Source organism: Vanessa atalanta, chromosome 5 (assembly GCF_905147765.1).
Source record: "Vanessa atalanta chromosome 5, ilVanAtal1.2, whole genome shotgun sequence".
NCBI classification, from domain to species: Eukaryota; Metazoa; Arthropoda; class Insecta; order Lepidoptera; family Nymphalidae; genus Vanessa; species Vanessa atalanta.
The window spans coordinates 4,493,440-4,520,531 of record NC_061875.1 but is presented as its reverse complement, the minus strand read 5'-3'; the positions used below and the strand labels follow the sequence as shown (position 1 = coordinate 4,520,531).

Below are 27,092 nucleotides of genomic sequence, written 5' to 3'. Positions count from 1 at the left end.
TCATTTATTAAATTATATACATGTCATTTATATGGAGTACATAACGTATTATATATGTATATATACACAAATTCTTTGTGCGTCAATCAAACGAAACTCTAACCGTATCGATATGGTACTGTGATCTATTCGATGCAGAATCACGCACCGCAGATTGCTAAAGATTTTTTATTTATTGAATTCCGTTGATCATATTTCTTTTATGTATTTTAAAACAGGTAACAGCTAGTGTACATATATGTGTAAAACTAGCTTTATAGTCTTAAAAGCATAGATTCACATACAGAACCTCAAAACGTGCAATCATTCTCATGTATATTTTCATACACGAAGTTTATTAATTAAAATACTCACAATTCATATTATAAAGACGAACACGAAGTGAATACGCGTGAGAATATGCCATTTGACGTTTCAAATTCGTCAGTCGGTTAGCTTAAAAGCCATAGCCATCAACATCGTCCAGTTGCGCTATTATTTTAGCAGTTTACGGTTGCTGCTTCGAAAGTCACTGCTAACGAGCTAACTTCCAACAAACGAGATTTGAACGTAGGGTTGTCACTTATAAGTTAATTCATTAAATTAGACTGCTGAAAGAGCCCTATTATGTGTAGTATCGTTATAAGGAATAATAGTATATTATCACATATAAGGTTACGACAAAAAATGTTATATACAAATTAACTTCCATTGGTGGAATTATTATATTGTTATTTTAAGAAATATCTTACCTTATGAACCCTTATCGTAGTAGGTCTCATATTGATTATATCGATTGAAAAAATGTGTGCCATTTAAATAGACAAATTTTTAAAAGGTTGAAAAAAAGTTTGAAGCTTGTATTTAGTATTCAGTTGTAAAACCAGCAAATAATTATAGACCCTCTATTTTTTCTCTCTCGCGATCCTTCCGGACAATATAGCGAACTGATTAAAAAAATATAAGATAAAAGAAAAACCCAATATCAAATTTCTGGCTCAATCCAGGAGATGAACCTAGAACTCTGAATTTTACATACTTACAATCTAGGCACTACACCCACGAGGCAGTTGAACATCTAATATCTAAGCAGATCTATAAAAGTATTTAATTATTGATGTAACACTTGGAACCCAATATTTAACGTAATATTAAATATTGTAGCAAAAATAAATAACATAAACTCTTTTTGTTTCAGTTTTCAAATCACAGACATCGCTTTCAACAGACTCGGGTCTCTGTACTGAGCGAGGGTTAAGGAGAACCCACATTGAGCTGATAAAACCTCCGGGAAAACGAATCGGCCTAAAACTGGCAGGTAAGTTTTAGACATAAGAGAAGACGATCTCGAGAACGACTTAATGGTTAGTGACCACCTGTAACCCATAGAAGTTTTCGGATATGGTCATTACTATTAAAATATACTTCAAATTACTTTTTAGATTCTATATATTAATCTGTTTCAATCAAATCCTTTTAAGCTATCACTTGTGTTAGGAGTGCGGACGACAATAGCCCAAAGTGGTTTGGATCGATCCTGCGACTTTTTACATCGGAAGGTGGCCCTTAAACCATTGCGCTATTGACGCTTATTTTGATTGATTGATTTTCTTATAAATCAAACCCAAAAATATAGCGATTATTTTATGCTAAATATTAGATCTGAATGAGAATGAGTGACTCAGAAAAGTTTCTAAGAAAAAATTGACCATTAGATGCGAAATATTAAAAAAAATGGTCAATTAAAGAAACCTAATAAAAAAATATGAGGTTACATGAATAAAAATATAGAGTTTTGTTAGGAAAATAAATTGATATTTTTTTATTATAATACATGATACAGTTCACGCATAAACATCGAAGAACTTATGTGTGCGTAGCCTGGACTTGCCAATGCACATACGAGTAGATATTTGATATATAAAATAAAGTCTTACTGAAATTAAAGAATCAAATTTTAGTACATATTATCTATTGGTACTTATGTTTTCATATAAAACATAATATATACTAGAATCCATGAAGCTAACGTAACATCAAAGCTCGCACCGCTCATAAATCGCTTAGAGCCATAAATTCGGTGACCGCGGCATTCCTAGGAGGGCATTCGGGTTCATCTGGTTACCGTTTATATCGTACATAGCTATACCTTACTTCGACCATTTCATAGAAATGATTTATTTATATATACAATTATACCGATGTTTAGTCTCTCCACAACGTATAAGACCTTATTTAATCACGTTTAAATAAGGTTTTATTCGTTGTAAGTCGATCCCTTGATTATTTATATTTATTAAATAGGATAAATTTTTCGTCGCAAGTAACATTGCGACTCAAAATTTCTTCCTCTGTGGGCCTGTTGAGAAGAGCAAGACATGTCTTGATGCCTTCTTTTCGCTGGCGATCGTTGTGTTCGTGGGGAACCCACTTGTCAAGCCTTTTCACCTTGGCAATTTAACGCAAACTGACCAATATGATTTAACGTAGAAAGCTGCTGCTAATTGAAATACACCCGTAGATTGAGTATCATTAGCTTCCGCAATCAGCTTTAGTGCGTCACTGTCGACCAAAGTTTTCGGAGGAACGAAGGATTCATTTTTCAGGTCGAAAATTCACAGAATGGATGCAGGCAAACCAATAACAGTTGATGCGGTCGTTAGTAGTGTTCGCTTCGTAAACGATATTGATGTTGCGTGCCGTTTTTGCTGCGTTGTTGCCACGACGGTACTCCTATTCCATAATTACTAGAATTTTTACTTATCTATGGATAAGTAAGACTAGAAAGATGAAAACGTCAACACTAATCGAATTAATAATTTTGAAAGAAGAATTCTATCTTTAAAAAAGTATAATTTGTAATTAGAATTCTTAGCCAAACAAAAAATATTTCGATTTGAAATGTTCAGTACCTATCGTGTTATAAACAGACTTAAGCATATTAGGCGATTTTTGTTTTTAAATTATTGAGACAAGAATAGTCATGTAAATGGGTAAAAGAGTAAAAATTAAAATTATCGAATGATATATTATATAATAAATGCTTTAAACAGTACGTAAATAATAAGTAATGTTAGAATTAATTACAATGATCGTGCATTTTTTTTTGATTTGTTCTTCCTATATTTTACATCATACTTGGACAAACGCATTTAAGCTAAAATTCGATACTTTTAATAATAACGTACTTCATTTATATTGTATTTGAAAAGATAAAATTTAGTAATGTGTCGAATTCTGAAACAGTACCCATTTTGGGTTTCAAATTGATGAACGATATTTGGTCGAGCACTTATGTTTCTGTCGTCAAAATGGAATTGCCCGACCGTTCATAAATGAAACCTATAAATTTACAGACCGCTATTAAAATTCGTCTTCGGAATACACATCGGACATCAAATACGATACATATGCATATCTGAATTGCCACATCGACAATATCCCAATTTTATCTGCTTTATATGATATTCGTGCACACAGCCGAGATGCCTTAGTAGATAGAGCGTGTAAATAACTGCAGCATCGACACATGAAAGTCTGCTACGTGTATATCCACCAACCCGCATAGAAGTACCGTCTTGGGACAAGTTCAAAACCTTTAAATGAATATAGAAGGCCTAACTCAGTGAGACATTTACGAGCTACTGCTTTACTTTTCTATGCGTTACTACTAAGAGTTTTGATTTAAAAATTAATTTAAATAAACGAACCATAATAATGAAATAATAAGCATTTAAAAAAAATCGTTTTGATGATATGTTAATTGATAATATTATTGTATTAATAAGTCTGCCCACTATATCATCTTTTATAATGATCATGCTATGTAAGTTACGTAACGTATCAGGTACTGAAACAAGCATGAAATAAACAACTATGCCTACTAGAACGTAGCAACGGCGTATCATACCCGTGCATAACGGTTTTAGTACCCGTAGCATCCGCGTAGCCGCTGTCGTAGCCGTATCGGTTCCCGTTCCCAATTTAAAAAAAATATTGTATCGGTGTTCTGCTAAGCTAATCTAAAACTCCTTAAAACGAATATGAATTGAATTCTCAAAACGATTTAGTGGGCAGAATCTTTAATATTTTCCCACATGGACTACCCGAATTGACTTACCTTACCTCCAACGCAATTGATCAGAACAGACAGAAGGTGATATGATCGTTATAGGCACTGTTTTAGAGTCACGTCGAAATTGATGAATTACGTATACACAAAAGTTTATCTTTATGTTCCCGTCATTAAACTGAAATTGCCTGAATGTTCATAAATTCACGCAATAAATTTCGTGTCCGCTTTAAATTCATCTTGGCAAAAACATCGGTTTTATACAATGCACGATTTTGTTGCTCGTGGGATACATCGACAATATTTTTTGGTCTTTAGTAGTTAAAAGTTATATACGTAGATAAACGTTTTATCTACGTAAATAATTTTTAGATTAAGTAAACGGGTAAATGTGCTGGTCGAATGGTAAATGGTCAGTACCGCCCATTGATATTAGATCAAAAAAAAAAAAAAACTTTCCTTTAATCGCCAATGTGCCACTAACTAATTGCACTGGATTGACCTTTAATAATAAGTATTGCTGTTTGATAATAGAATATTTGATGAATGCATGGTACCTCGGGTAGGTACCATGCATTCATCTTACTGTGGCTTAGCACAGAGCTCAACAAGTCGGTAAATAATTTGTATGATTCATAAATGCTGTGGATTATTATTTTAATTCTGCGGGTTTAACTCTTGTATATCAGCACAATATAATATTACATGCTTTTAAATGAAAGGTTTAAATGTATTTTTAAATAATATGTTATACAGTCACTTTCAAGAAAACAAAACCAAATAAATATAATGAAGGATTTGACTCCAAGGTCTAGTCTCTTTAGAATTAAATTACTCGTTGATCTGTTAAATTTATGTATTAAATATGTATTTATATAAGTCTAGTCTAATACGAATTGAAAGCTGTGAATAAATTCATAATATATTTTGCTTAGTTAACAGTCGAGCCTCAGTTCGTACAGCATCGTATAATAACTTTGATACAACGAATGTTATCAGATCCTCACATAATATTTATGAAGCTCCCATCCTTGAGGGTATTTAAAGTGCCCTGTTATAACATAAGGTTTGATACATCGCTTATAAACAAACCTACTTCGAAGCTTCATCATAATGCTTAATAAACATTTGGTCGTTCAAGTCGGTAGTAAAACTATTCTCACAAAATAAAACCGGCTACGAAAAAACACCAGATTATTTTTAATAATAACTAATATCAATCATATCGAGATGATCTTAAGGTTATATTAAATACAACGCAATTATCATAATTAAAACTAGTGTGAAAGCAAAATAGTTGTACTAACATATGAAAAAAATTAGACAAGAATAGAGAAAATTGACCAATTTCTTCTCAATCAATTCTCAAATGTGTTATCAGCAGAAATTTTTGTAATATAATGTATTATTGTGAAATTAACTCTAACTATAGGTTTACTTATAAGACTATTTGTAATTCTTCTGGTAACTCTGTAATTTCCGTTATCGCACGGACTTCGACATAATATTAACTGAAATGTGCCCTTCTTTGTCGACTTCATAATATTAAGAGACTTTTTAAATTATTTTGTTCCTAAGCTAGTCGATGAAAGCAGACTAGTTTGAAAATGTTAAAGATTCATTAAATAAATCTGATTTTTCTCTTGCTATGTATTTAACGTAGTTAACATTAAGTTAACTAACAAGTATATTGTTATTACAGATGACTTTTTTAAGTTATTTTTATTAATTCTTAAGGCAGAATTATAACCACGTGATGGTAAGTGGTCATCGACAGTCATGAGCCTCAGAAATGCCAGAGGCACAGCTAAGTCGCTACCCTTCGCTATTCTTCTTATCTTATCGCGTAAATAAAAAATAAAAAAATGTTTTAACATTAAAACCAAATGGTAATCGATTCAGTACACATCTAAAATATTAATTTTCTAATAAAATATCGTTGTAAATATTTCATATTTACAACGATATTTTAAATTAATCGCCTTCGATTGAACGGTTTAATGCAATTACCAAAATCATTTAAAGGAAAAAATACCTGTAAATAGTATGAACATTAATTTCAGACTACGATAGAATTATTTATCTGTGTATATAGTTTTATGATTATTACTCTGCTAAAAATGAAGCTGTAATTATAACAACTTAAGATTTTATATATTTCTCGACGTATTCTAATTGAACTTTAACAAATTTAAAACTAATGTTAAAAACTATTTATGAATAACGTTTAAATATAAAACATACATAATACAGAATAAAAAAACTATAAATAATAAAACATATATAATTGTATATCCTTGCTTATGTATTTTATTTGAGAAAAAATAGTAATCATTGAGTTTCTTATCGCCCTTTTTTATAGTATAAGCGGACAGGCAGATGGGCTACCTGATGGTGAGTGGTCACCACCGCCCATATACATCGGCGCTGTAAGAAATATTAACCATTTCTCTCATAGCCAATACGCCACCAACCTAAGGAGCTAAGATAATATGTCTCTTGTGCGATAGAATATCTGATGAATGGGTGCTATCTACCCATACTGGCTTGCACAACTTAACCACCAAGTAAATTCTTCTTCTTATTATTTATCTTTGGTAGGATATATATTCCTAACTAGTAACTCTACAATAAGTTCATTCGTTTAATATGACAACCCAAAAGTGATTAAAGGAGCGCACATGTAATCAAGTATACATTTTTTTATTTTGTCTTTGGAATATTACGCTAAGTTTTTATTAATCTGTTGCAAAATAGTCTAAAATATTTAAGGTTTCGATATTTGTATGCCTTATCAATCGTACACGCCAGTCATATCGTGAACGATATAATAAGTGATTTGTATTTCTTATCGTATCAGTATTTATGAGTGAGTATCGTTTCATTTGCTTGTCTGACATCCTTAATTAAAATATTGACAAAACCGTTTGCAACAGGAGTTTATTTCTTTTTCGTGTTGATCTTTCAAGTGCTTCAGGCGAAAGTAGATCATACATCAGGGAGATGTATTTATCTTTACATAAAATTTCGTATGCGTAATCATCCCGAAACTTGGCGGATATCGATTAGCACCGCATCTGTCCCAGCTATCCAATAAATATGTAAATTTCGTCCGGATTAACCCTGTAGGTAAGAAATTCGCGGCTCGTGTAAACGAAGGGGGACTTTTTATCATTAAATTCGCCTTTGACTTAGGGGGGACGGGTAAATTGACTATTGGAGTTTCGGCAGTGTATGTTCGATCAGTAAATTATACTGTTGAAAAACGGTTCTTTTGAACTTTCCTGACATATTTCTTATATGTAAATTTATTGTCTCCAAAACAGAACAACTCTATAACTTATATTCGTCCATCCTGAAAGTTGAACTCAGGACATTAAAGTCTTAAGCCTTATAAACTAGCTACTATCAAAATCAGGCAGTATAAGCTAACTTAACCTGCATAAATTGAAGCGCTTGAAATAATCCAGCGTTAATTACTGTCAATCCACTTACAAAATGTAGCTGCTTAATGAACTGGCTACGAATCACTTGTGTGCGGTAGATATAAACCTAATATGCAAAGTAATATAATGATATGGTCTTAAACGATTTCGACCACGGCAGGTCATCTTAAAAAAGGAACTATACAGGACATACTACTGAACAAGTGCATTCTTTACTCTTATAATTCGATAGAGCTGGAAATCCGACATAATGGTAAGCTCAAGCGCTGGACCAACAGCCCTCTTTCCAAGGCACGGGTACACATATCCAACTTCCAGACTTCAAATGACAATTTCTCAGCAGAAAATCCCAATATATTTTTATCGACACGATCTAGGACTTGAATGGAATATTAAAGAATTAATTTAACGAAGTAATAAATAACTAGTGAGTCGCCGGCGAAACTTCGCTTTTATTCAAAAGATTTTTTAGATACTCAACACCTATGATGGTTTTGTATTGATTTTATTTCATTGTAAACTGATGAAACCTTTTTTATATACATTATTAATGTCAAATATATAAACGACCAGTAATTTTTTCCGCTCTCTAAAATTAATACTTTATTATATTGTAACAATTTAATAAATTACAATCAAGAATCATCTTTACATAATGTTGTCTAAGATTTTCGCGATTATTACACATTGAAATGAAACTAGTTTTTAACGGATTTAATCGCGTATATTATAATTAATATACGCGATTAAATCCGTTAAAAACTAGTTTTATTTCAATCATCTTTATTTTTCAACACATCTACGACTGGAGCTCTTGAAAATGAGAATATAACCGATTTTTTTATGTGCAGCTATCGTCCTATAATCACTGGGACAAAAATTAGCTTACACTAATAATAAAAGATTACATCAAATAACATAAAAATTGCAATATAATTGAAAAATATAATATCACAAAACGTTCTGCATGAAATGAAACGAACCTTCAAAGCTGGTATTCAGTTGCGACTAATTAATGTAATTATTAATTATAATGTCATTATGTTTCATAATATCATTATAATACATATATTGTTAAGTATTGAGATGGCTCGGTGGATCAAATTTTAATTAATAAAATTATGATTTTATGTAATTTTTTTTTTGAATTAAATCTCCGTGGTTATGACATACACGGTAGATAAAGGCTCGGACGTCTGTCCATGTATTCACCGATCAAACCTGGAACAGTTTTGAGCAATAAGATTATTTATATTATAATTTACAAGAATATGAAATTCAAACTTATCAAGTCAATAAATTTAAACTATGAAGAGCAAGTACTTATACATAAGTATTATATAGAAAAAAAACCGAAGTACTGCATATTCTGGTATAAGTTTTAAATAAATTGGTTAAGTAGTTTTTTCAATTAGGCCTAACGAGAAAAATGTCGCCTCTTTTATTGATATAGATGTAGACATGACCGGGAAATACATCGAAGAAGGAATAAAGATAAACAGGTCCTATATTTACGTAATCCATACAATTTGCTAATAGATTAGCTATATTGTACAGTAGTAACAGATTCTTTTTTTCTTCTCCAATTTAATTTTACCTCTCAAGTTTCGATAACAGATTCATCGATGTTCAATACGATATTTTTTCGCAAATACATAATTAATATCGAAGACCAGCTGATTCTGCGGATTTACCCGAAATTTATATAACACAAACTTTCAATACCCGTTTTACCCCTTTAGGGGTGAAGTTTCATAAGATCCATTCTTAGCGGATGTCTTAATATAAGACTATAAGAAACCTACCTGTCAAATTATTTCTTTTAGTTTCTGAGATTTCGTTGTATTTCACGTTGACATGCATATAAAGATTATTTATTCAAGTTCGATTTAGTTGACTTTTGTCATCTTATGGTTGGAATAGGCGTTATATATTATGGCCGTTAAAACGATATCCGTCAGAAAGTTTGTTAGATGCCTCCGAGCATGGTCCCATACAAGTTGCGATAGCGGTTATTAGATATTATTGCACTTGTTTCGAACTTCGATTTAATTTCTAACTGTTGATATTGTGTACATGGGATAGCTCATCTTAATCGTAACACATAATCTTCGTCTTTCGACGTGAATCGTGTTCGATTGTTAAGTTTTTGGTATTAACAAGATTTATTGTTGTAGGGATATTAGACAAATTACACTTTTTCATTCAGGACCGTGTCAGAAATTTGAAATGAAACTACATAGTTGTAAGTAGACAGCCATGCAAAAATCCCTACCACCAAATATAGTTTCAGTTTAAATGGCTTATAGTTATAATTCTAAAGCAAAAGTGAAAAAAAAAAAATACGAAATACTATATACTCATTATTATTATATAATAATAGAATAATTTTTAGTAATGATTTTTTTAAATATTTCGCATCACCGTGTTTGACTGGGAGTATATTCATAAATACCATGGTATCATACAGGCGTCTGCAATCAATAAAGTATAAATAAATACTATGCAATGTGGAAAGCAGTTTGGTGTCAATATTATGATAAATTACTCGAGAAATACAAGGAGAAAAAACTTTATGAATAAACACGCAAGCACACACAAACACACGCACACGCACATATACAAACACACCCATACACACCCATAATGTTACATTTCTAATAAAAACGTCTTAATATAGTCAGGAAACTTATCATATTTGGACAGATAAAATATAAATTATTAAAAAACAGTACAACAATAAACTAAATAGCTTACAAAATATATAATATAGTTGATCATAGACAAAGGATGTATTTGACATGACACACGCTCGATGTACACTCGCGCTCTTAACTCATAACACTCAAATAAAATTATTACTAACTTGCTCTATACTAGAAGGTGCGGACGGATTTAAAACGTCAATTAGTATGCCGCCGCCGCTAGGGGGAGCTAATTTTATACATGATAAAAATAGTTTCATGCGTTTGGTGTGAGACAAACGTTACCTAGAAGAGCTTTGAACTATTTGTAAATATTTAAGAGGTAGTCTTTGACATTTTTTATGTTGTAGTTAAATTTTACACATTGACTTTACTAAATGTTAAATATATCAAAGTAGTAAATCTTAGTTTAAATTTACTGTGTCTGCTACGTTTTTCTATTATGTCTAGCCGAATATCATTTATATGGTACAATGTATTTATTATCTATTTTAAAAATGCACATAATTAAAATAATGTCATTATATGTATAAATATATTCATAGATTTTATAACTTTTGTTTTTCCTTATTAAATTCAATGTCGTTGTTAGTCAAGTAATACTTTAATGGCTATAAAGAACTTTAAAGTGTGTTTTCTTAAAAGGCCATTTGTTACAATTCGTTTTACACTAACAAAATTACAAGTCCCATCTAGTGGCCATAACTCTGACGTCACAGACACAACACAGCTGTCGAGATATGTGACTGGTTTGGCTTTAAAACTCAGAACGCGGGAGAAAAATATAGAGGAAACTATCCCGTTGCTCGCACACCGTGAAGAGTTGTGTTTATGAGCACGAACATTTTGCGAGGGAACAAAACAGTTTTGCGCAAAACTGTACTAAGTATTTCGTAATTTCAGCGGTAACCCGTTTAGTTTAAACGTTAAAGTTTTTTAACACCCGTTACATTATTTTTAACAAAGCGACCATTGTGCTAAGTGGAAAAACATCGCGTTTAAAATGAAATTATAACATTTTAAATAGATGTTAAAGTTAGTACAATTATAACTTTTATCCTAAATGGTGTTGCATAATTATGAACAGGATTAACTAATTATTTTTTTAATTTTAATTTGTTTGATAACTGTCTACAGTGTTAAGAGATTTGTGAGATTAAAAACTTAAGCATATGGCAGCTCCTTTTTTGTCTGAGTTAAATGTTGATGACGTAGGAGTTAAATATACCTACTAAATTGTAATTAGTGTTATATATTGTTTTATTTCTACATTTATTTTGCCTGTTCAGGAAAAAAACAGGTAGTCAATAATATGGGTCGTAATCTAGAAAAAAGAAAATTATGACTTATTACTTATAATTTAAAATTTAATATATGGCATTTGAAAGTGAACTACCCTTTTGAAGTGTTACATTTTGGAGATTTATAATTATTATTACAGAATATTAAATTATCTGTCTATAAATATTTTCCCAACAACATAAATATCAACTTAAAAATATTGTCCTGACTGACATCAACTTTAAACAAAAACGATTACGAAGAAAAATTTGGAGTCGAGTTTTTAAAATTGTATTTGAATTTTCATTTGTTGTATTTAATTTAATCGCGCTCTCCAAAGGAGACAAAAAAAACGCCGCTTAAACGAAACAAGTGACGAATTCTTTAGTTTACCCTTATTCTTTAGGGGGACATTTTTTAATTTAATTTAAATGGCACTTCTCTTGAGATAATCAAATTAGCGAAGGCTTCCAGCGGGTACCATAGGTTTATAGGAAATAAGATTTTCTTTTAATTCATTGTTTTTTTAAGGCGACTTAATATAAATAAATGTATGTTTAGTCTATGTTATAGTCAGTACAATCCGCGAAGACGCGCCCCACGATTTTCCGCGGGTTAGCTGTGAAAAGTTAAATACAAGCGTCAGTCTCGAGTCAACCACGGCTCGGTGTAGAATGCTGGTTTAATTTACGTTGCCGTGAATAATATTAATTTTCCAATTAAAAAATTTCAAAAATAGTTAAATGAATTCTTTATTTAGAAAAGAAATTTATTCCTTAATTAAATAACTTACAATGATTAGTACATGTGTATATGTATTATAATTATGTTAAGTTCTGCTGTGCAGGTAGAGTCGGTTTAAGTTCCCAATTCCCCAGAAGGCCCTTAATGGGTCGTATTCCGTCCTTATTACATCATACCCGGAATATGTATAAGTAATCCGATAATTACCACTATAGAACTGTAGCTGTAATATTAAGAGCACACTAACGACAATGTATAATAAATTATATTTTATCTATTACCAATATTATTATTTAAAAGAAATATAAAGTAGCATAGTCGGTATGAGGAGATTTATTTGGTCTTGTATATAAAAATACATTTGTATCGCAAAGGAACAAAAGTATTTCTCATAATATTTGAAATTGAACAAGATCGCTAAGAATTTTCACGAATATCAATTTCAGTTATTATTCTCATTTTATTTTCCTTAATAAAAGTAAAATTCGATATTATTGTATTATAAATCTTTTTTTAATATTACAATTACATAATATAATTAAATAACAAATAACAATATATTAAATAACATTATTTCATATTTAAAACCATCTCATACCATGATCATATAGCATATTCTTATTAATTAATATATTCTCAAAATAAATTTATCTAAGATATATTGTAAATGTGAAATGAGAAAAAATAAATCCGGGCAAGCAAGTTAAGTCGATAATAATTGAGACGTACGGTGCATAATTTGGCAATTTTAATTCACATTCGCGAGATTGTGAACCGTCGAAAGATTGTTTACAATATTTCGGCAGTTTACAATCTCGCGAGATACGGTTTTTACAATTCTACGGTGATATATAAATATGAGTATCTATGTATATGTGTATCGCCATTATCCCAGAGACAATTTAATCGCAACTCTGTAGTGTCTAATACCCAATAGCTATGGTAATACTTTGGAACATCTATCACACGGTCGGCTGCCCCCAGAGGTCTTACCTCCATCATACCCAACTAATTCGAGATTCAACGATTTTAATCAGGATAGAACCGACATTTAAATGAGAATGGGATTAAGCTTGGTCATATCTTAGTTTGGGTAATGTATTCTTAAACTAAACAATTCCTCTGGAACCTTCTATTTAAGCAAATATATTTTAGTTTAATTTTAAGGATATTATTTTACATTGCTTTCATTTAATTCTTGTAATAATGGATACGAGGGTTTTAATATTATAGATCTGTGGTTGTTGATGCTCTGGCAGTATAGGCCCGTATTTTTGGGCATCAGTCATATATCAACTGACCCTTTTGTCTTCCTAAATGAATACAAAAGCTTGAAATATATTGAAATAAAAAAGTAAAACCAACGAGTATTTTTACGACAAAACCACAACATACATCAATAGCACTTCGTTACAAAGACATCAGAACTTGGATGGAGTAAACAAATACTCTTTAAGAACTAAACTTGATTATAACCGTAAAAAGATATATGTAATTACTGAATATATACAAAATTCGCAAAAAGTAATTAACCTTCACAACAAAACTACCTTTTGAATTTAGCTCAACGCTGTTCCAAAGTAACGACGTCGTCTAGTTGATGATAAATTTGATCAAGACAAGTAGCTCCATCGTCACAGCGGCCAGCGAGGTCCATTGTGATCTAATTTATAGCTTGCTTCTCACATTTACCAAACAATTGCGCTTGATAATAGTGCTTTAGCGGGAACTACCTAAACTTTAATTCGAACTTAGGCGAAACTTCCATATTAATGAATTGGTAATTCATGTCTGTGCTTGTGTTAAAATTGGACGGTATAATTTTGGTCGAGATGGTACAGGGGAAGTAATGCGTGAAATTCAAATACATAAAGCAATTCAAAAAGTCGACGAAGACCGAGAAATACAAAGGTTTAGTGAATAATTGTAACTATAATAAAAAGTTACTACTGAGTTTGTTGCCGGTCCGTTTCGTTGAAATCAACATTCCGAACTGGTGGCGAGTTTAAGTTTATTACAGGTCTGTTAAATGACGATTCAAAAGTGTTCGTAAAATCCTATTTGAGTTAAGTCTACTTTGATTTAGATTTTTGACTTTCAAGACCTAAAGTCAAAACTCAGAAACTTGTATTAAAAGTGAGTATAGAATGAGTGTAGGTCAGGTTCGAAACAACTTAAAAAAAATGAGCTTGTTTTATTTCCAATGCCTTTTATATTGAATTATATAAATGATTGGAATTACTATCATTAAATATTTACGTAATTATCAAAGTCGAGATTTATATTGGGTTTGAATTACAAGATTTGATTTATGTATATTTATTTGTGGTATCTACTTACATGTTTTCAAATAACACTAATAAAATAACATCGTACCCGATAATGTCAAACAAGATTAAACATATCATATTTGTTTCTTTCTTTCTACGAATTTCTCAATCACGCTTTTGGTTCTTAGAAATTTAATATAAGGCTTCGACATTTAAAACAGATTTAACGTTAACATATAATGTTATTAAATGTTAACGGCAAATATGTTTGGATCTGAGTGAAAAATAAGAAACACACATAACTACTTGCGCTCACAGAGAGCGCTGACCAAATATTTTTACTTACCTAAGCCAGATGCGGGTACGTACTAGCCAAACACAAACGCGATTTTATTCGATCTATAGAAAAGGTATCTGGACACGCGTAATCCTATAACTCGCACATATCTAAATATTTTGATGTCTCAAAGACCGGGGTATGTGGTTACGGGTTAACTAAAATAAAGAAAGCACAACATTAATAAATGTCTGATAATAATTAAAATATGCCTTATTCATAAGCTGTATGTAAAACTAATGGCATCAAACAGATTTTGAACATTATCCTTAGATGACTGTACGCTCTAAAAGTTCCGGACTACATAAAGTTAAGGATCAAGGAACCGTGTTGTAACTTATGCCGCAAAGAAATAAATATTATTCTCGCGAAAATAGCTTTTATCTTATAGGTTATAAGGTCCACGGTTTGTTTGCTAACGTGAGTATATACGTTACACAAGTTAGCGAGTTTCGAAGATCGTCTTAGTTGTTTGGTTCTTTATTCTTAAGATCCTGCTGATGTTTTCTTTGGGAAAAGATAAATATCGTTGAATATAATGAATGGAAAGAGAAAAATACCCTGGATTATGAATTTATTTAACAGTCTTTGGATAGGATAGGATTTATTGTACCTTTAAAATATAACAAGCTTTTTCTAGTACTGGCTGCCTTTTATCGTAGTGTTAAGTTTTCGTAAACTTGTTTCAATGAACTGACGACAGAGATAATCTATCTATTCACTTTTTGTTGGAGTTTGTATTTTTTGAAATTAGAGCGAAATATCATAAGTTTTTGTTTGTGTATGATTATCATCTTTACAAATAGATAAAATATTCATTTAAGCAATGGAATTAATTATTCCTAAAAGTCAATAATATTCATTCCAATATTTCGATATTAAAACAAAAATTGTTTTTGTCACATAAAATTAAAATTCAACGAGGGCGATCCTCCAAAACTTATTATATGCTTCGTTTTAATTTATATTTCTGATAAACCATCTATACTGATATTATAAAGAGGTAAAATTTGTTCGTTTGTATGTAGGGTAACTTCGGAACTAATGATACAATTCTAAAAATATTTTCACTGTTCAAACCTCCTTAATTTTGATTCCTCTACGTTATTTTTATAATTATATTTAAAATCATATAGTTTTCTGGATTACTAAATTACTGAGAAAAGCCGGGGTGGATCCTTGCATAACGTAACAACAAGGTCTAGTAAATTATAAAAAAAGAATATCTGTACATCACCTGAAAGCAGAAATTTCAAGTTCATCTGACTAAGACCGTAGAATACTTTAATGTGCATATATGAGTACGTATACGTCCTTTACACCTGCGGCCCGACCTCGTTGACAGATTTCTGATGATGGATGATCTCGTGAACGAACAAGCATCATTACATAACGTCAACAAAATTTAAATATGGGACCGATATTACTGATATTAGTCGTAAAATTATTTCCTATCCTAATATGTTTTATGTCTTGTTTAAAAAAAAACTGAAAATATATTCAGAATTAGGTGTGATTACTAATAATATAAAATTATATATAACGTTAAGTAATAAATCTTATGCCAGGAAGTTGTTTAGTTCATATATATTTTTTATTATTTAAGAACTAAATTATATGAATAAATATAGGCTTAAATTATTTTTATGACGACTATGTCATAATAATATTTTTTAATCGAAGGCGCTTATTACGAGTTAGGGTTAAATGGATTCGAAAATATTTGCGCGATTTTTTCTACTGACGTTACTAAGGCGTCTTTGCTGCTCCATCACAAATTTCCAGCTTTTTTTTCCGTAAATAATAATTTCAGCGCCATAACAGTAGCAATTATAGCTTAATGTTTAGGGGTTGGAAGGTTTTGAACGTTTTTTAAAGGCAAAATTGTTTTACGCGTTGCTCTTTATTACCTAACGGACTATGAATTTCAAAATTTGACAAGAGTATTTCAGCTGTCACCTGGAAACCCTTGGGATTTTATAGCATCACTTATTTCAACATTACTTATATCCAAACAAATTTGAAAAGAATCAAGATGGCTCCCTACTTAGAACCATTAAATCTTAACTAAATATCGAGGCTTAAAATCCGGAGAAAGCACTACTGAATTTTCATTAAATTGCTTTATTTCATGGACTTCACCATGAAATAAAATAATTTGTATTTATAATTCATATCATACTGGGTAAAGAAAAACATTGCGAGGAGACCTTGTGTATCCATCACCTGCATTGGAGCATCGTGGTGAAATGAAATCCCAATCTTTACTTAAATTAAGAGGAAACCTTAGACCAATAGCTGTTACTTTATACACTTTATTTAACTTCTAACATAGGACGATACGATACAACGTTGCAAAATAACTACTCTGAATATCTCTAAAAACTATCTTTAACTAGATCCACTAAACGTCCATCGTCTACCTTGGCCACACAAACTTGGCAACAATTCCCCGGTGCCTATTCAAATAACCACACAGTTGCTGTCCATGAACTCTCTTTAAATATTTAATTAAAGCGGCCAACTCATTTGTCGGTATTCGGTAATTTAATTATTCTCAAAAGTATGAGTGCCTCAAATTCGAGCGTTATGAGTTTGATAATTTTATCCCACATAATGATCTAAGCTATTAATTTACACTGGTTTAGTTCTATTTTAGTTCAAAGCAAAACGGTTATGTATATTTTGATACTTAAAGCGTGTAAATTATTATAATAATTATGATTGTATCAACATACAAGTTATGACCTACCGGTTTTCACTGACAAGTGAAATTACGTAATTATTTTTGTTAGGCATAGTTAAAATAAGATATCTGCTTTTTTAGTTTAGTGGGTTGCTTGTATGGATTTCCATCGTGATCTCCAGGAATCCCAGATTCACACCTCCTTTCAATCTAAAGCTCTTGATAGGGCTATTAAATTTATTAAATTTTCTATCAACTATTCTTAGTAATTGCTCGATGTTTTCTATCTCAAATAACATAATAATGTATATCGTACATACTCTGTGGTCTAACTTAATTTAAAAAAAAAGAAGCGAAAATATAAACAAAATGTGTACCCAAACATAAACGCATAGTTCTTCTTAAATGTAGTCGGCTTTAATAACACAAAACGGGTTAACGCATCTCGTGACTCTAATTCACAAATTAAATAAACGGTTCTAACTAGTTCCCATTGACGAGTAACACGAATTTGCGACCGTTTAATTGTAACGACAAATAAAACACTCCGCCGCATTGATCAAGGTAACTGATGTGAAACTGTTTGGATAAACTTTGTAGCTATAGTTGTTTTATATATAGTTTGAGATGGCGATTCTATGCAAGATTTACCCGAAATTTGCAAAATTTTATTTCTATAGAGTGTACAAATTTGTAATGTGGTCTGGATTCTGAGTTTCTTTCGTCGCTTCTTCTCAGGTCTGAGGTGTTAATTTCCGAACCGGTGGTAGATTTTTGACTATTAATAAGCAAGTGTAATCGCTTCTACTTTGAATAAAGATTTTTGACTTTATATCAGAATGGAGTTGATTCATGTGTATTCTAAGTATCATATATATCATACTACGCTTCAAGGGCAGAATTGAAATCCAATTTCTCATCTCATTCTTTACGGATCAGCATTAAAGTCAAGTCAAGTCAAAAATCTTTATTCAATATAGAAGTGTTTACACTTGCTTATTGATTGTCAAAAATCTACCACCGGTTCGGAATTTAGCACCTCGGACCTGAGAAGAACCGGCGAAAGAAATTCAGCGGGATATATATATATATCTTTTCTTTTTTTTTAACCATTTTTCATGTACAATGATGATTATATTTTAGTTATTTGAAACAGCCTGGAGGCGATCATTTCATTCCCAAGATGTCAGTGCAGTCAACTAAAAAGTCATTAGTGTTGTAATATCCTTTAGCACACAATCGCTCTTTAACGATTCTTTTGAATTTTATAATTGATTAATTTTGAACGTTTTCTGGGATCCTGTTGTAAAAACGTATACATTGCCCCAAAAAAGAGTTACTAACCCTGTGTAATCGGGTACTTGGAGTAACAAGTTTATTCTTGTTCCTAGTGTTAATAGAATGTACGTCACAATTTCTGTGAAAATCATTTATGTTTTTGCGTACATACATAATATTATCAAAAACAAATTGAGAAGCGACAGTCATTATTTTAATTTCTATAAATTTACCTCTTAACGAATCTTTTGGGCCCAGGTTATAAATTGCACGAATAGCCCTCTTCTGCAGTACAAAAATAGTATTAATGTCAGCTGCATTACCCCAGAGTAGGATGCCATACGACATTATACTATGGAAATAACTGAAGTACACAAGCCGAGCCGTATCCACATCAGTCTAATTTTTTTTACCGCATAGGCTGCAGAGCTGTGTCTATTCGCCAATTTATTTATATGGGGGCCCCATTGGAGCTTAGAGTCTATTGTCATACCAAGGAACTCTGTTGATTCTAAAACATCTAATGCTTCCCCGTTTAAACGTACACTCGTTTTGACACAACTTACATTGGAAGTAGTGAATTTAATACATTTAATCTTCTTACTATTTAACATTAAATTATTAACACTAAACCAATTTACTATTTCAGAGAGAGTATTGTTCACATCGTCATATATTGAAAGACGTCTTTTTATTTTAAAAATTAAAGAAGTATCATCAGCAAACAATACTATCTCGAGTTTATCACCTAGGAGATGTGGCAGGTCATTTATATAAACAAGGAAGAGAAATGGTCCAAGAATTGATCCTTGAGGGACCCCCACAGTAACTGGAGACCCGGGAGATCTCTTTCCATTTACATCAACCCTCTGAATCCGATTGCTCAGATACGAAATCAGAAGACTGAGTGCAGTGTCCCTAATTCCATAATGACGTAGCTTCCTGGCCAAAGTTACGTGTTGCACACAATCAAAGGCCTTAGATAAATCACAAAATATCCCTAAGGCATCCTGTGACTCCTCCCATTTGTTTTTGTTTGTTATACCAGTGTGATTATTATACTCATAATATTACTTTGTGACCTACGTCTTTGTGTAAACTCGTCTCAAATATTCAACCGGTAAATAGAAACTTAAATGTGAGTAAGTTAGCTTAACTTGTGCATGACAAGGGACATAACATATCAGTTACCAAGGTTGGTGGCGCATTGTCGATATAAGGAAGAGTTAATATTTCTTACAGTGGTAACCACTTACCGATAGGTGGCCCATTTTTTCGACCGCCTACCAATATTTAAAAAAAAAAACTTAATTAAAAAATTCGAAGTCCATGAAATATTGAAAGTACAACATACTTAAATTAAGATTGTGTACATCATCATTGGTCATTTAAATATTTCAAATATAATAGTAAATGTCCCGAATTCACTTTCTAAAATTCCAGAATTATGTTCTGTGGTGAGTTACGAGTTTGCTCTTACTAAATAGTTCTACTGAATTAATTGAACATTTTAACTCAGCTACTAATCAACGAACATTTGGTTTGTTTTAACGTTTTTTTTTTTTAGATTTTAATATATTTAATTTAAAATAGTAAATTATTTTATTATTTTATACTCGTGTCGTTACATGAAACGGGGATTAAACCTTAAAGTGACAACTCACATGATTCCGGAAACTCGTGATTGTATTTGACAAATTTGTCAGTTAAATATAAAACAGAGGAAACTCCGACGGAGAGGACAGGATCGAAGTTTCGGTTCGCAGGTTTCAGTAGAATTTAAATGCAAAGTTCTTGAAGGAACGTCCGATGTTTGTTTCGATAAATCGTAGACCAAATTTTAATTAAAAAAGAAAAACTGTTCTGAATACAAACGTGAAGTTGAACTGACTGGAACTCAATACAAATTATAATGTTAAGAAACCTGTACAGATTGAGATCGGGTACCTGTTAAATACAATTTTCATAGAGACAGTAAAAAAATGCTTTTAGTTTGTTGTAAGCAACATATTGATTTGAAAAATATCTAAGAGATAAATCGCGAGGTGTTAAGAACTTACGCAATTCGGACGAGTTAGTCTAAACACAATACGAAGTTTTGACGTTTACTTTTCGTGTTTGTTAAGACGCAGGGCACGTTCTATGACGGTTTACCCTCTTGTATCTTGTTGATATATAGTTAAGCGCTTTAAATCCTAAATACTTTGATAAATAACTTGAAGTTTCTTAATGTAAATATACATTGCCTATATGATTGATTTTAATTGTTTATTTTTGAAAGTTACTTATCTTAATTCTTGCTTGGCGTGCTTAGTTTGTATTAAATATTTATCTTGTGCTTAATTAGGTTAAGTAAATTTAAGGAGAAAACCTTCATGTATTGGATAAAAGCCTTCTCCCTTACAGAAGAATAGTCGCTTGCCTTTGCAGCTATGACAATAATAACAAAATAAATTTCAATCATTTCTTACGTCGCCAATTAACGATTTTATATATCTCCTGGCTTTTAGTTACACTGACTCACTCAGCATTCCAACTCGAAAACAACAATACTACGTTTTGCTGTTTGCTAGTACAATATATCATGATAAGTGTTTTGTACAAAGTAAACCAATAAAAGTCGAATGTCCAAAGTATTACATGTTCTTTCTGCAAGTATTTCATTAAACGGCTGTTTGTTATTCCATTAAAATATCTTCAGAGCAATAGCACACGAAACGCGCTTAGAAATGTATATTAACTGGCAAAGAGAGCAACCATCAATACACCAAAAACCAATAAAGTCACAGAACATTTGTCGATATTCTCGAAGCATACCTTACGGGAAGATTAATCGAACGTGCGAAAAATGAAAGGACGGACTTACCTTGGAGCGCGTCGTCATTTATTATACTGAAGATCCATTATTACCACGCCCTACACACGCAGGTCAGACTGTCTTAAGACTTTTCTTCTTATACTACTGGGTAAACCTTCAGTACTCCTTTCTCGAAGGAAGGTGGATTTACGCATTCGGACCCAAGATATTATCATCCTATGCCAGGATCTGCGTTGCTACGGGATCGTTTTATGATAACTAACATTCTCGTATGTGGTAGAGCTTCTCTCAAGAGAGAGAAAAACTCATGATAATCCCGATAATCTCAACTGTGGTACGCGTGCATTCAGTGGAATATGCATCGGTTTATTAAAGAGTGATCTCGAGTGATCTCAGTCCTAATCCAATCCCACAATTGGAAATTGGAGATACCCGGGTCCCAAATACTTACAATGCACAATATTAAATCATAAAATTGTCTTCTATTTACGAAAACTTTAATATTAACACTTTATATAAGCATTTTAATATTTTTACACATAACCAACATTACATTTTAAAAGACCAGTATTACAGGCGAAATAATTGAAAAGAGCATTATCTTATAATTGTGTCAATCTGTACCAGTAATACCTTAAATTATATTTATTTTTTATTGTGTCTGTAAGTTCTTGAAATCATCATATTAAAAATTTAATTCTCAACAGATTATTTTTATTATTGTCTTTAGTTTGTACGTAGCCTTAGTACTTGTGACAGACTTATACGACGAGTGATAAGCCTTTCAGGTGTGAACAATATATTACATGCGTACGTAAACAAATATTTTTCAATTACCCGTGTCATGAAAAAATGGAGAAAAATTCAAACGTCCAAAAAATTGTTTGTAATCTGAAGACCTTTGGTTTAGTTTTATTTTAGTTATACGTATTCAATGACGAATAACTTACAGTACTTTTGTATTCATGTTATTATTAACTGATGGTTTTATAAGCACTAAGAAATATGCATAATAAATTAACTCAGTTGATTAGGTTCCTCATCATCAAATTATCATTCCACTGCTAAATGTTAATACTATGTGTTAGTACTATTTATAAGGGAAGTGACTCGTAGTAATTTTTATATTATAATTAAGTCGGTAACCGAAGTTTATCAAAAATATATTGCTTACGTTTGACATAAAACATTCGTTCGCATAACTAACTGACTGTATGTATCGCAAGACTCCGCATACTTTCACATAATAACAAAACGGTTACATGTTTATATACTTCTACATATTTTTGTGAACATCATTGTTCTTAATCGCATTTTGATATAAAAAGATAATTATCAACATTGTGAACGTTTTTATGAAACCCTATTTATATTCTTTTACATATATAAGAGGTAATACGGTTTACGTTGTAATTTTAATTTAATTTTATACAAAGAAAAGTAACTTTGTACTTATTTTTAATTTCTAGTTTATGATTTATGCATTAAATTATTTTTTTAGCAAAGTATGAACATTCATTTTGAGTGTTATATAGATTGGCACCGTGGTCTGTGGGTCAATATAGAAAAAAATAAAAATCACGCGGTTTGATTTTGCACTACGGACGTAGTTTTATAGTGATTTTAAGATATTTTGTGTATAATAGTTGTAATGCATGCTTTATAAAGGAATACTACAAAACGAATGGCTGCCTCATTGATCTAGTGGTACTCTTTCCGGTCGTGTTGGGTACCATCCTATCGGATTATTTAAGCGAGGGATCAAACACTGGTCCGGAATTTATCCTGTTAGTTCATTATTTGGTTTATATTGGACTCTCTTGAAATTGGCAAAATCGGTTAGGTTGACATGTCGTATATTATCACTACAAAAATAATAGACGACAAATCTAAATATGTTTAGAAAACGATGTGTTCTGGTTTGAATGTTGAGTATAATTACAGGCACAGCAGCTATAATATCATTATCGATGCCATGGTTGGCAGCACATTGGCAGCACATTGGCAGCAATTTTTTTGTTACTGTTTGAATCACAATAAACACGTACCAACAGATGAATCATTGTCTTGTTTACGTGTCTATATTAAATTTGTATAAACACTTTATATATTAACTATCCTGGTATATATTGAAATTTTATTGCGTAAAATTTAAGGAAATAAATTAATTGAACAGGTATTTAACGATATCCTTGTTACGTATGCATGCATCTCATATCACTCAATGCATTAAAATAACATATGGCTATATCTTATATCCCGAATCAAAAAAAAAAAAAAATATCCCGGAAAACGAGAGTACTCCCAAAGGATGAAGGATATAGTCGAGAGCACAACTCATAGTAACCAACCATTATTGAGTGGGCCATAAAACTGACCATCACTATAAAGCTTTTATAGTCACTTAGCCACGTCTGTTACTGAGATTCAGCTAGTTCGCCAGAAACAAGAATTACAAATCTCACATATCTGTAGCCTCTATAGATCGTAATATTAATAAACGCAGATATAACATTTATTTTTATTTGATTTGTTGGTATAAACAGCGTTAATTATCATTGATTTTTCGTAGTCTTAATATGTAGTAAGGATCGTATGAAAATCTTCCAAGTGTGTAATTGTGTGCCAATCCTCATTAGATTAGCGTGGTGGAATAAGCTTCACACCTTTTTAAAAATAGAAGAGGCTTAGCCCTTTAGTAGAACATTGAGAGTGGCTAGTTTTCTTTATAGCGTTCTCTTAATTATTTGTTGGACGTTATACAAATAATATTGGCGGTAAGTTCAGTTAATTTTGAAGATTTTTTATTAATTATTTGCAGTAAGGCTTTTAGACGTATTGAAATTAACTTGTCACTTTTATGTTAAGACACAAAAATACTTCTAAAGGTTTAATATGAGTAGTTTTATACGGTAAGTTATGTATTTCCTAATGATATTTTAAACAGGATATGTGGACTACCTTCCTAGCGATATTCGGTTAGCGGTGATTAATCTTCCAAGAGAACGAGCCTCTGACAGGTCTCTTATAGGTCACAAACATCCTTAAAGAAATGTAGTCTCGTAACAAATCGTCGGTATAATCTATTAATCTTGAGAACAAAATATTTTTTTCATATGTGTATGGAAAAACGTTTTCTATAGATTTTTTTATGATACGAATGGTAAAAGGAGGTGGAATATATTAATATATATGTACATATATAAGAACTTTCTGAGGGTCCATTAGTTCAAATGTAAACATGCTGCCTAGCTATGTACTGGGCGTATGAAATGATAGGTCAACATTGTATTTTGGCAAAAATCGTGTGCTTAGAGTAAGTAAAACTAGAGAAAAATATATAAATACCTATTAATGAAATATTAGAATAACGTAATCAGGTATGCAATTGGGCCAACCGATTATAAGTGGATTGATCGTAATCATTGGCTCCGTTAGAAATATTAACTTCCTACATCCTCAATACATAATCTTGGAAACCAAGATGTTTTATCCCTCATTTCTTTGATTTCACTGGCTTACTTACTTTTTATACCAGAACACAAAAAACGGTACGGTCGGTTTTGCTGTTTGGTGGTTTGTGGTGGTGGTTTCGGGTTTACATAAAAGTCAAGTTTAAGTATTCCATTAATAAAAAATATAATAAGGATTAAAAAATATAAAGTGTGATTATTTTAATTTAATTTAATTTTACTTATAAAATATTTTTAATAGAACTAATAATTCGAATTGAAATACAACTAAACTGAAATCAAACAAAACAATGGTACAATTACAACATCTACAACAACAAAAAAAGCAGACAATCCCACGTGTAATTTAATCTCCGTTATACAAAGGTTTAAATCAACTCTTTGTTCGAAGCAAAAACTTAAATAACTCCGATATAAGAAAGCTAGAACTATTGTCTCACGGTGTAATTACATTTCAAACGAAAATGTAAATTAAGTTTCAAGAAATAAGATTCAAAGGAACGCGGAATATGTTTTCCAACAATCTTACGGATAATTAACGTAAGTATAAAATGAGCTTTATTTTGAACTTCATAAAAGTATTTGCGGTGCTAATTTTTGTATGTAATGGAAAAAAATCCAAGCAACGTTGTTATGTTAAGTAGATTTTTATTCGCGAAAAGTTTACTACGTACTAGAGTCATATGTACATTTATCTTAGTATATTCGTTAGCGAAGAGAATTAGAACCTATATACCCAAAACATATTTTATGAGTTTGAGCAGACATCTTATCTTAAGTAGGTATAAATTAAATACCTACAGCTTGACGTAGCATCAATGTTGATAGATATTTGAAAATATGTTATTAAATTTAATAAAAATTATATTACTGTAGGAAAAATATGTCAGATATTAAATTAAAAAGCCAAGATCGCCAAGTGGTTAGAACATCTGAATCTTAGTCTATGATTGTGGGTTCATATCCAAGCATGCACAACTACATTTTCATGTGATTTAGTTATGTTTGTAATTCAAAGGTTGATGACACAATTTTATTAAAAATGTCTTTGATTTTTATGTATTTATAATAGTTTAGTTAACTAGTTTTATTAGTTAAACATCTTGTTAACGTTACAATTTTATTCATTGTATACATAAAATAAATGTTTTTTTTTACATTTGCTTAAAAATGTATGTCATGTAAATATAGACTCGCTTTGAGCTAAGGCTTAAGAATAATAACTTATATTTAAAATACTTTTTAGCTCTAAATTATCATGTAAGCCATGTTTATATAAAGTAAATATTTACTTTATATAACATGGTACAATTCTCTTTGAAACAAAACGAGCTGCCCGTAATGGTGACCACGTTAATTATTAACAATATAGCTTATAAAGTAAATTAACTACTGCACGCTCTGTGCATAGAACCGGATAGCTCAGCCTTAAGCGATATTTATATTTAATATTATCGACAATAATGGTTATAATATACTTATTCTATACATACATATAATAAAATTAGAGTGTCTGTTTGTAATATTAAAATAACCGCTTTTTAATATTTCTGTATACACGATACATATATCAAATCAACATTTTTTAAATTTTTGTCTGTCTGTCTGTTTGTTCCGGCTATTCTCTGGAACGGCTGGACCGATTTTGATGGGACATTCACTGGTAGATATCTGATGTAATAAGGTGTAACGTAGGCTACAACAGTAACTATTTTGTTAAATTAAAACGCGCACGAAGTCGCGAACAAAGCTAGTAATTAATATATGTCGAAGTACTAAAAGTCAAGTAAAGCAATATCACAAAGAACAAATGTAAAAAAGATATTCTATATGCAAACTAATCAAATATACAAACAATGCATGTGCATAGAAATCAAAGTTTAATCGTATATATATTTTTATTTAATTTCACTGCACTGGGATGACGTAGCAGAACAAACATAAAAACATACATACATACATATATTACGAATATAATTAATGAAATGACAGTAATATAAAAA

The 27,092-nt window shown here is 31.2% G+C and overlaps 1 protein-coding gene across 2 annotated transcripts in view; it reads left to right on the top strand.

Moving 5' to 3' along the window:
* The window catches only part of LOC125063976 (glutamate receptor-interacting protein 1), a 308,367-nt gene that overhangs the window by 133,888 nt on the left and 147,387 nt on the right, over window positions 1-27,092 (top strand). For both annotated transcript variants that reach the window (XM_047670731.1, XM_047670730.1), the window contains exon 3: window positions 1,178-1,297. In XM_047670731.1, coding sequence (XP_047526687.1) covers window positions 1,178-1,297 — 120 coding nt within the window. The remainder of the gene's footprint in view (window positions 1-1,177; window positions 1,298-27,092) is intronic.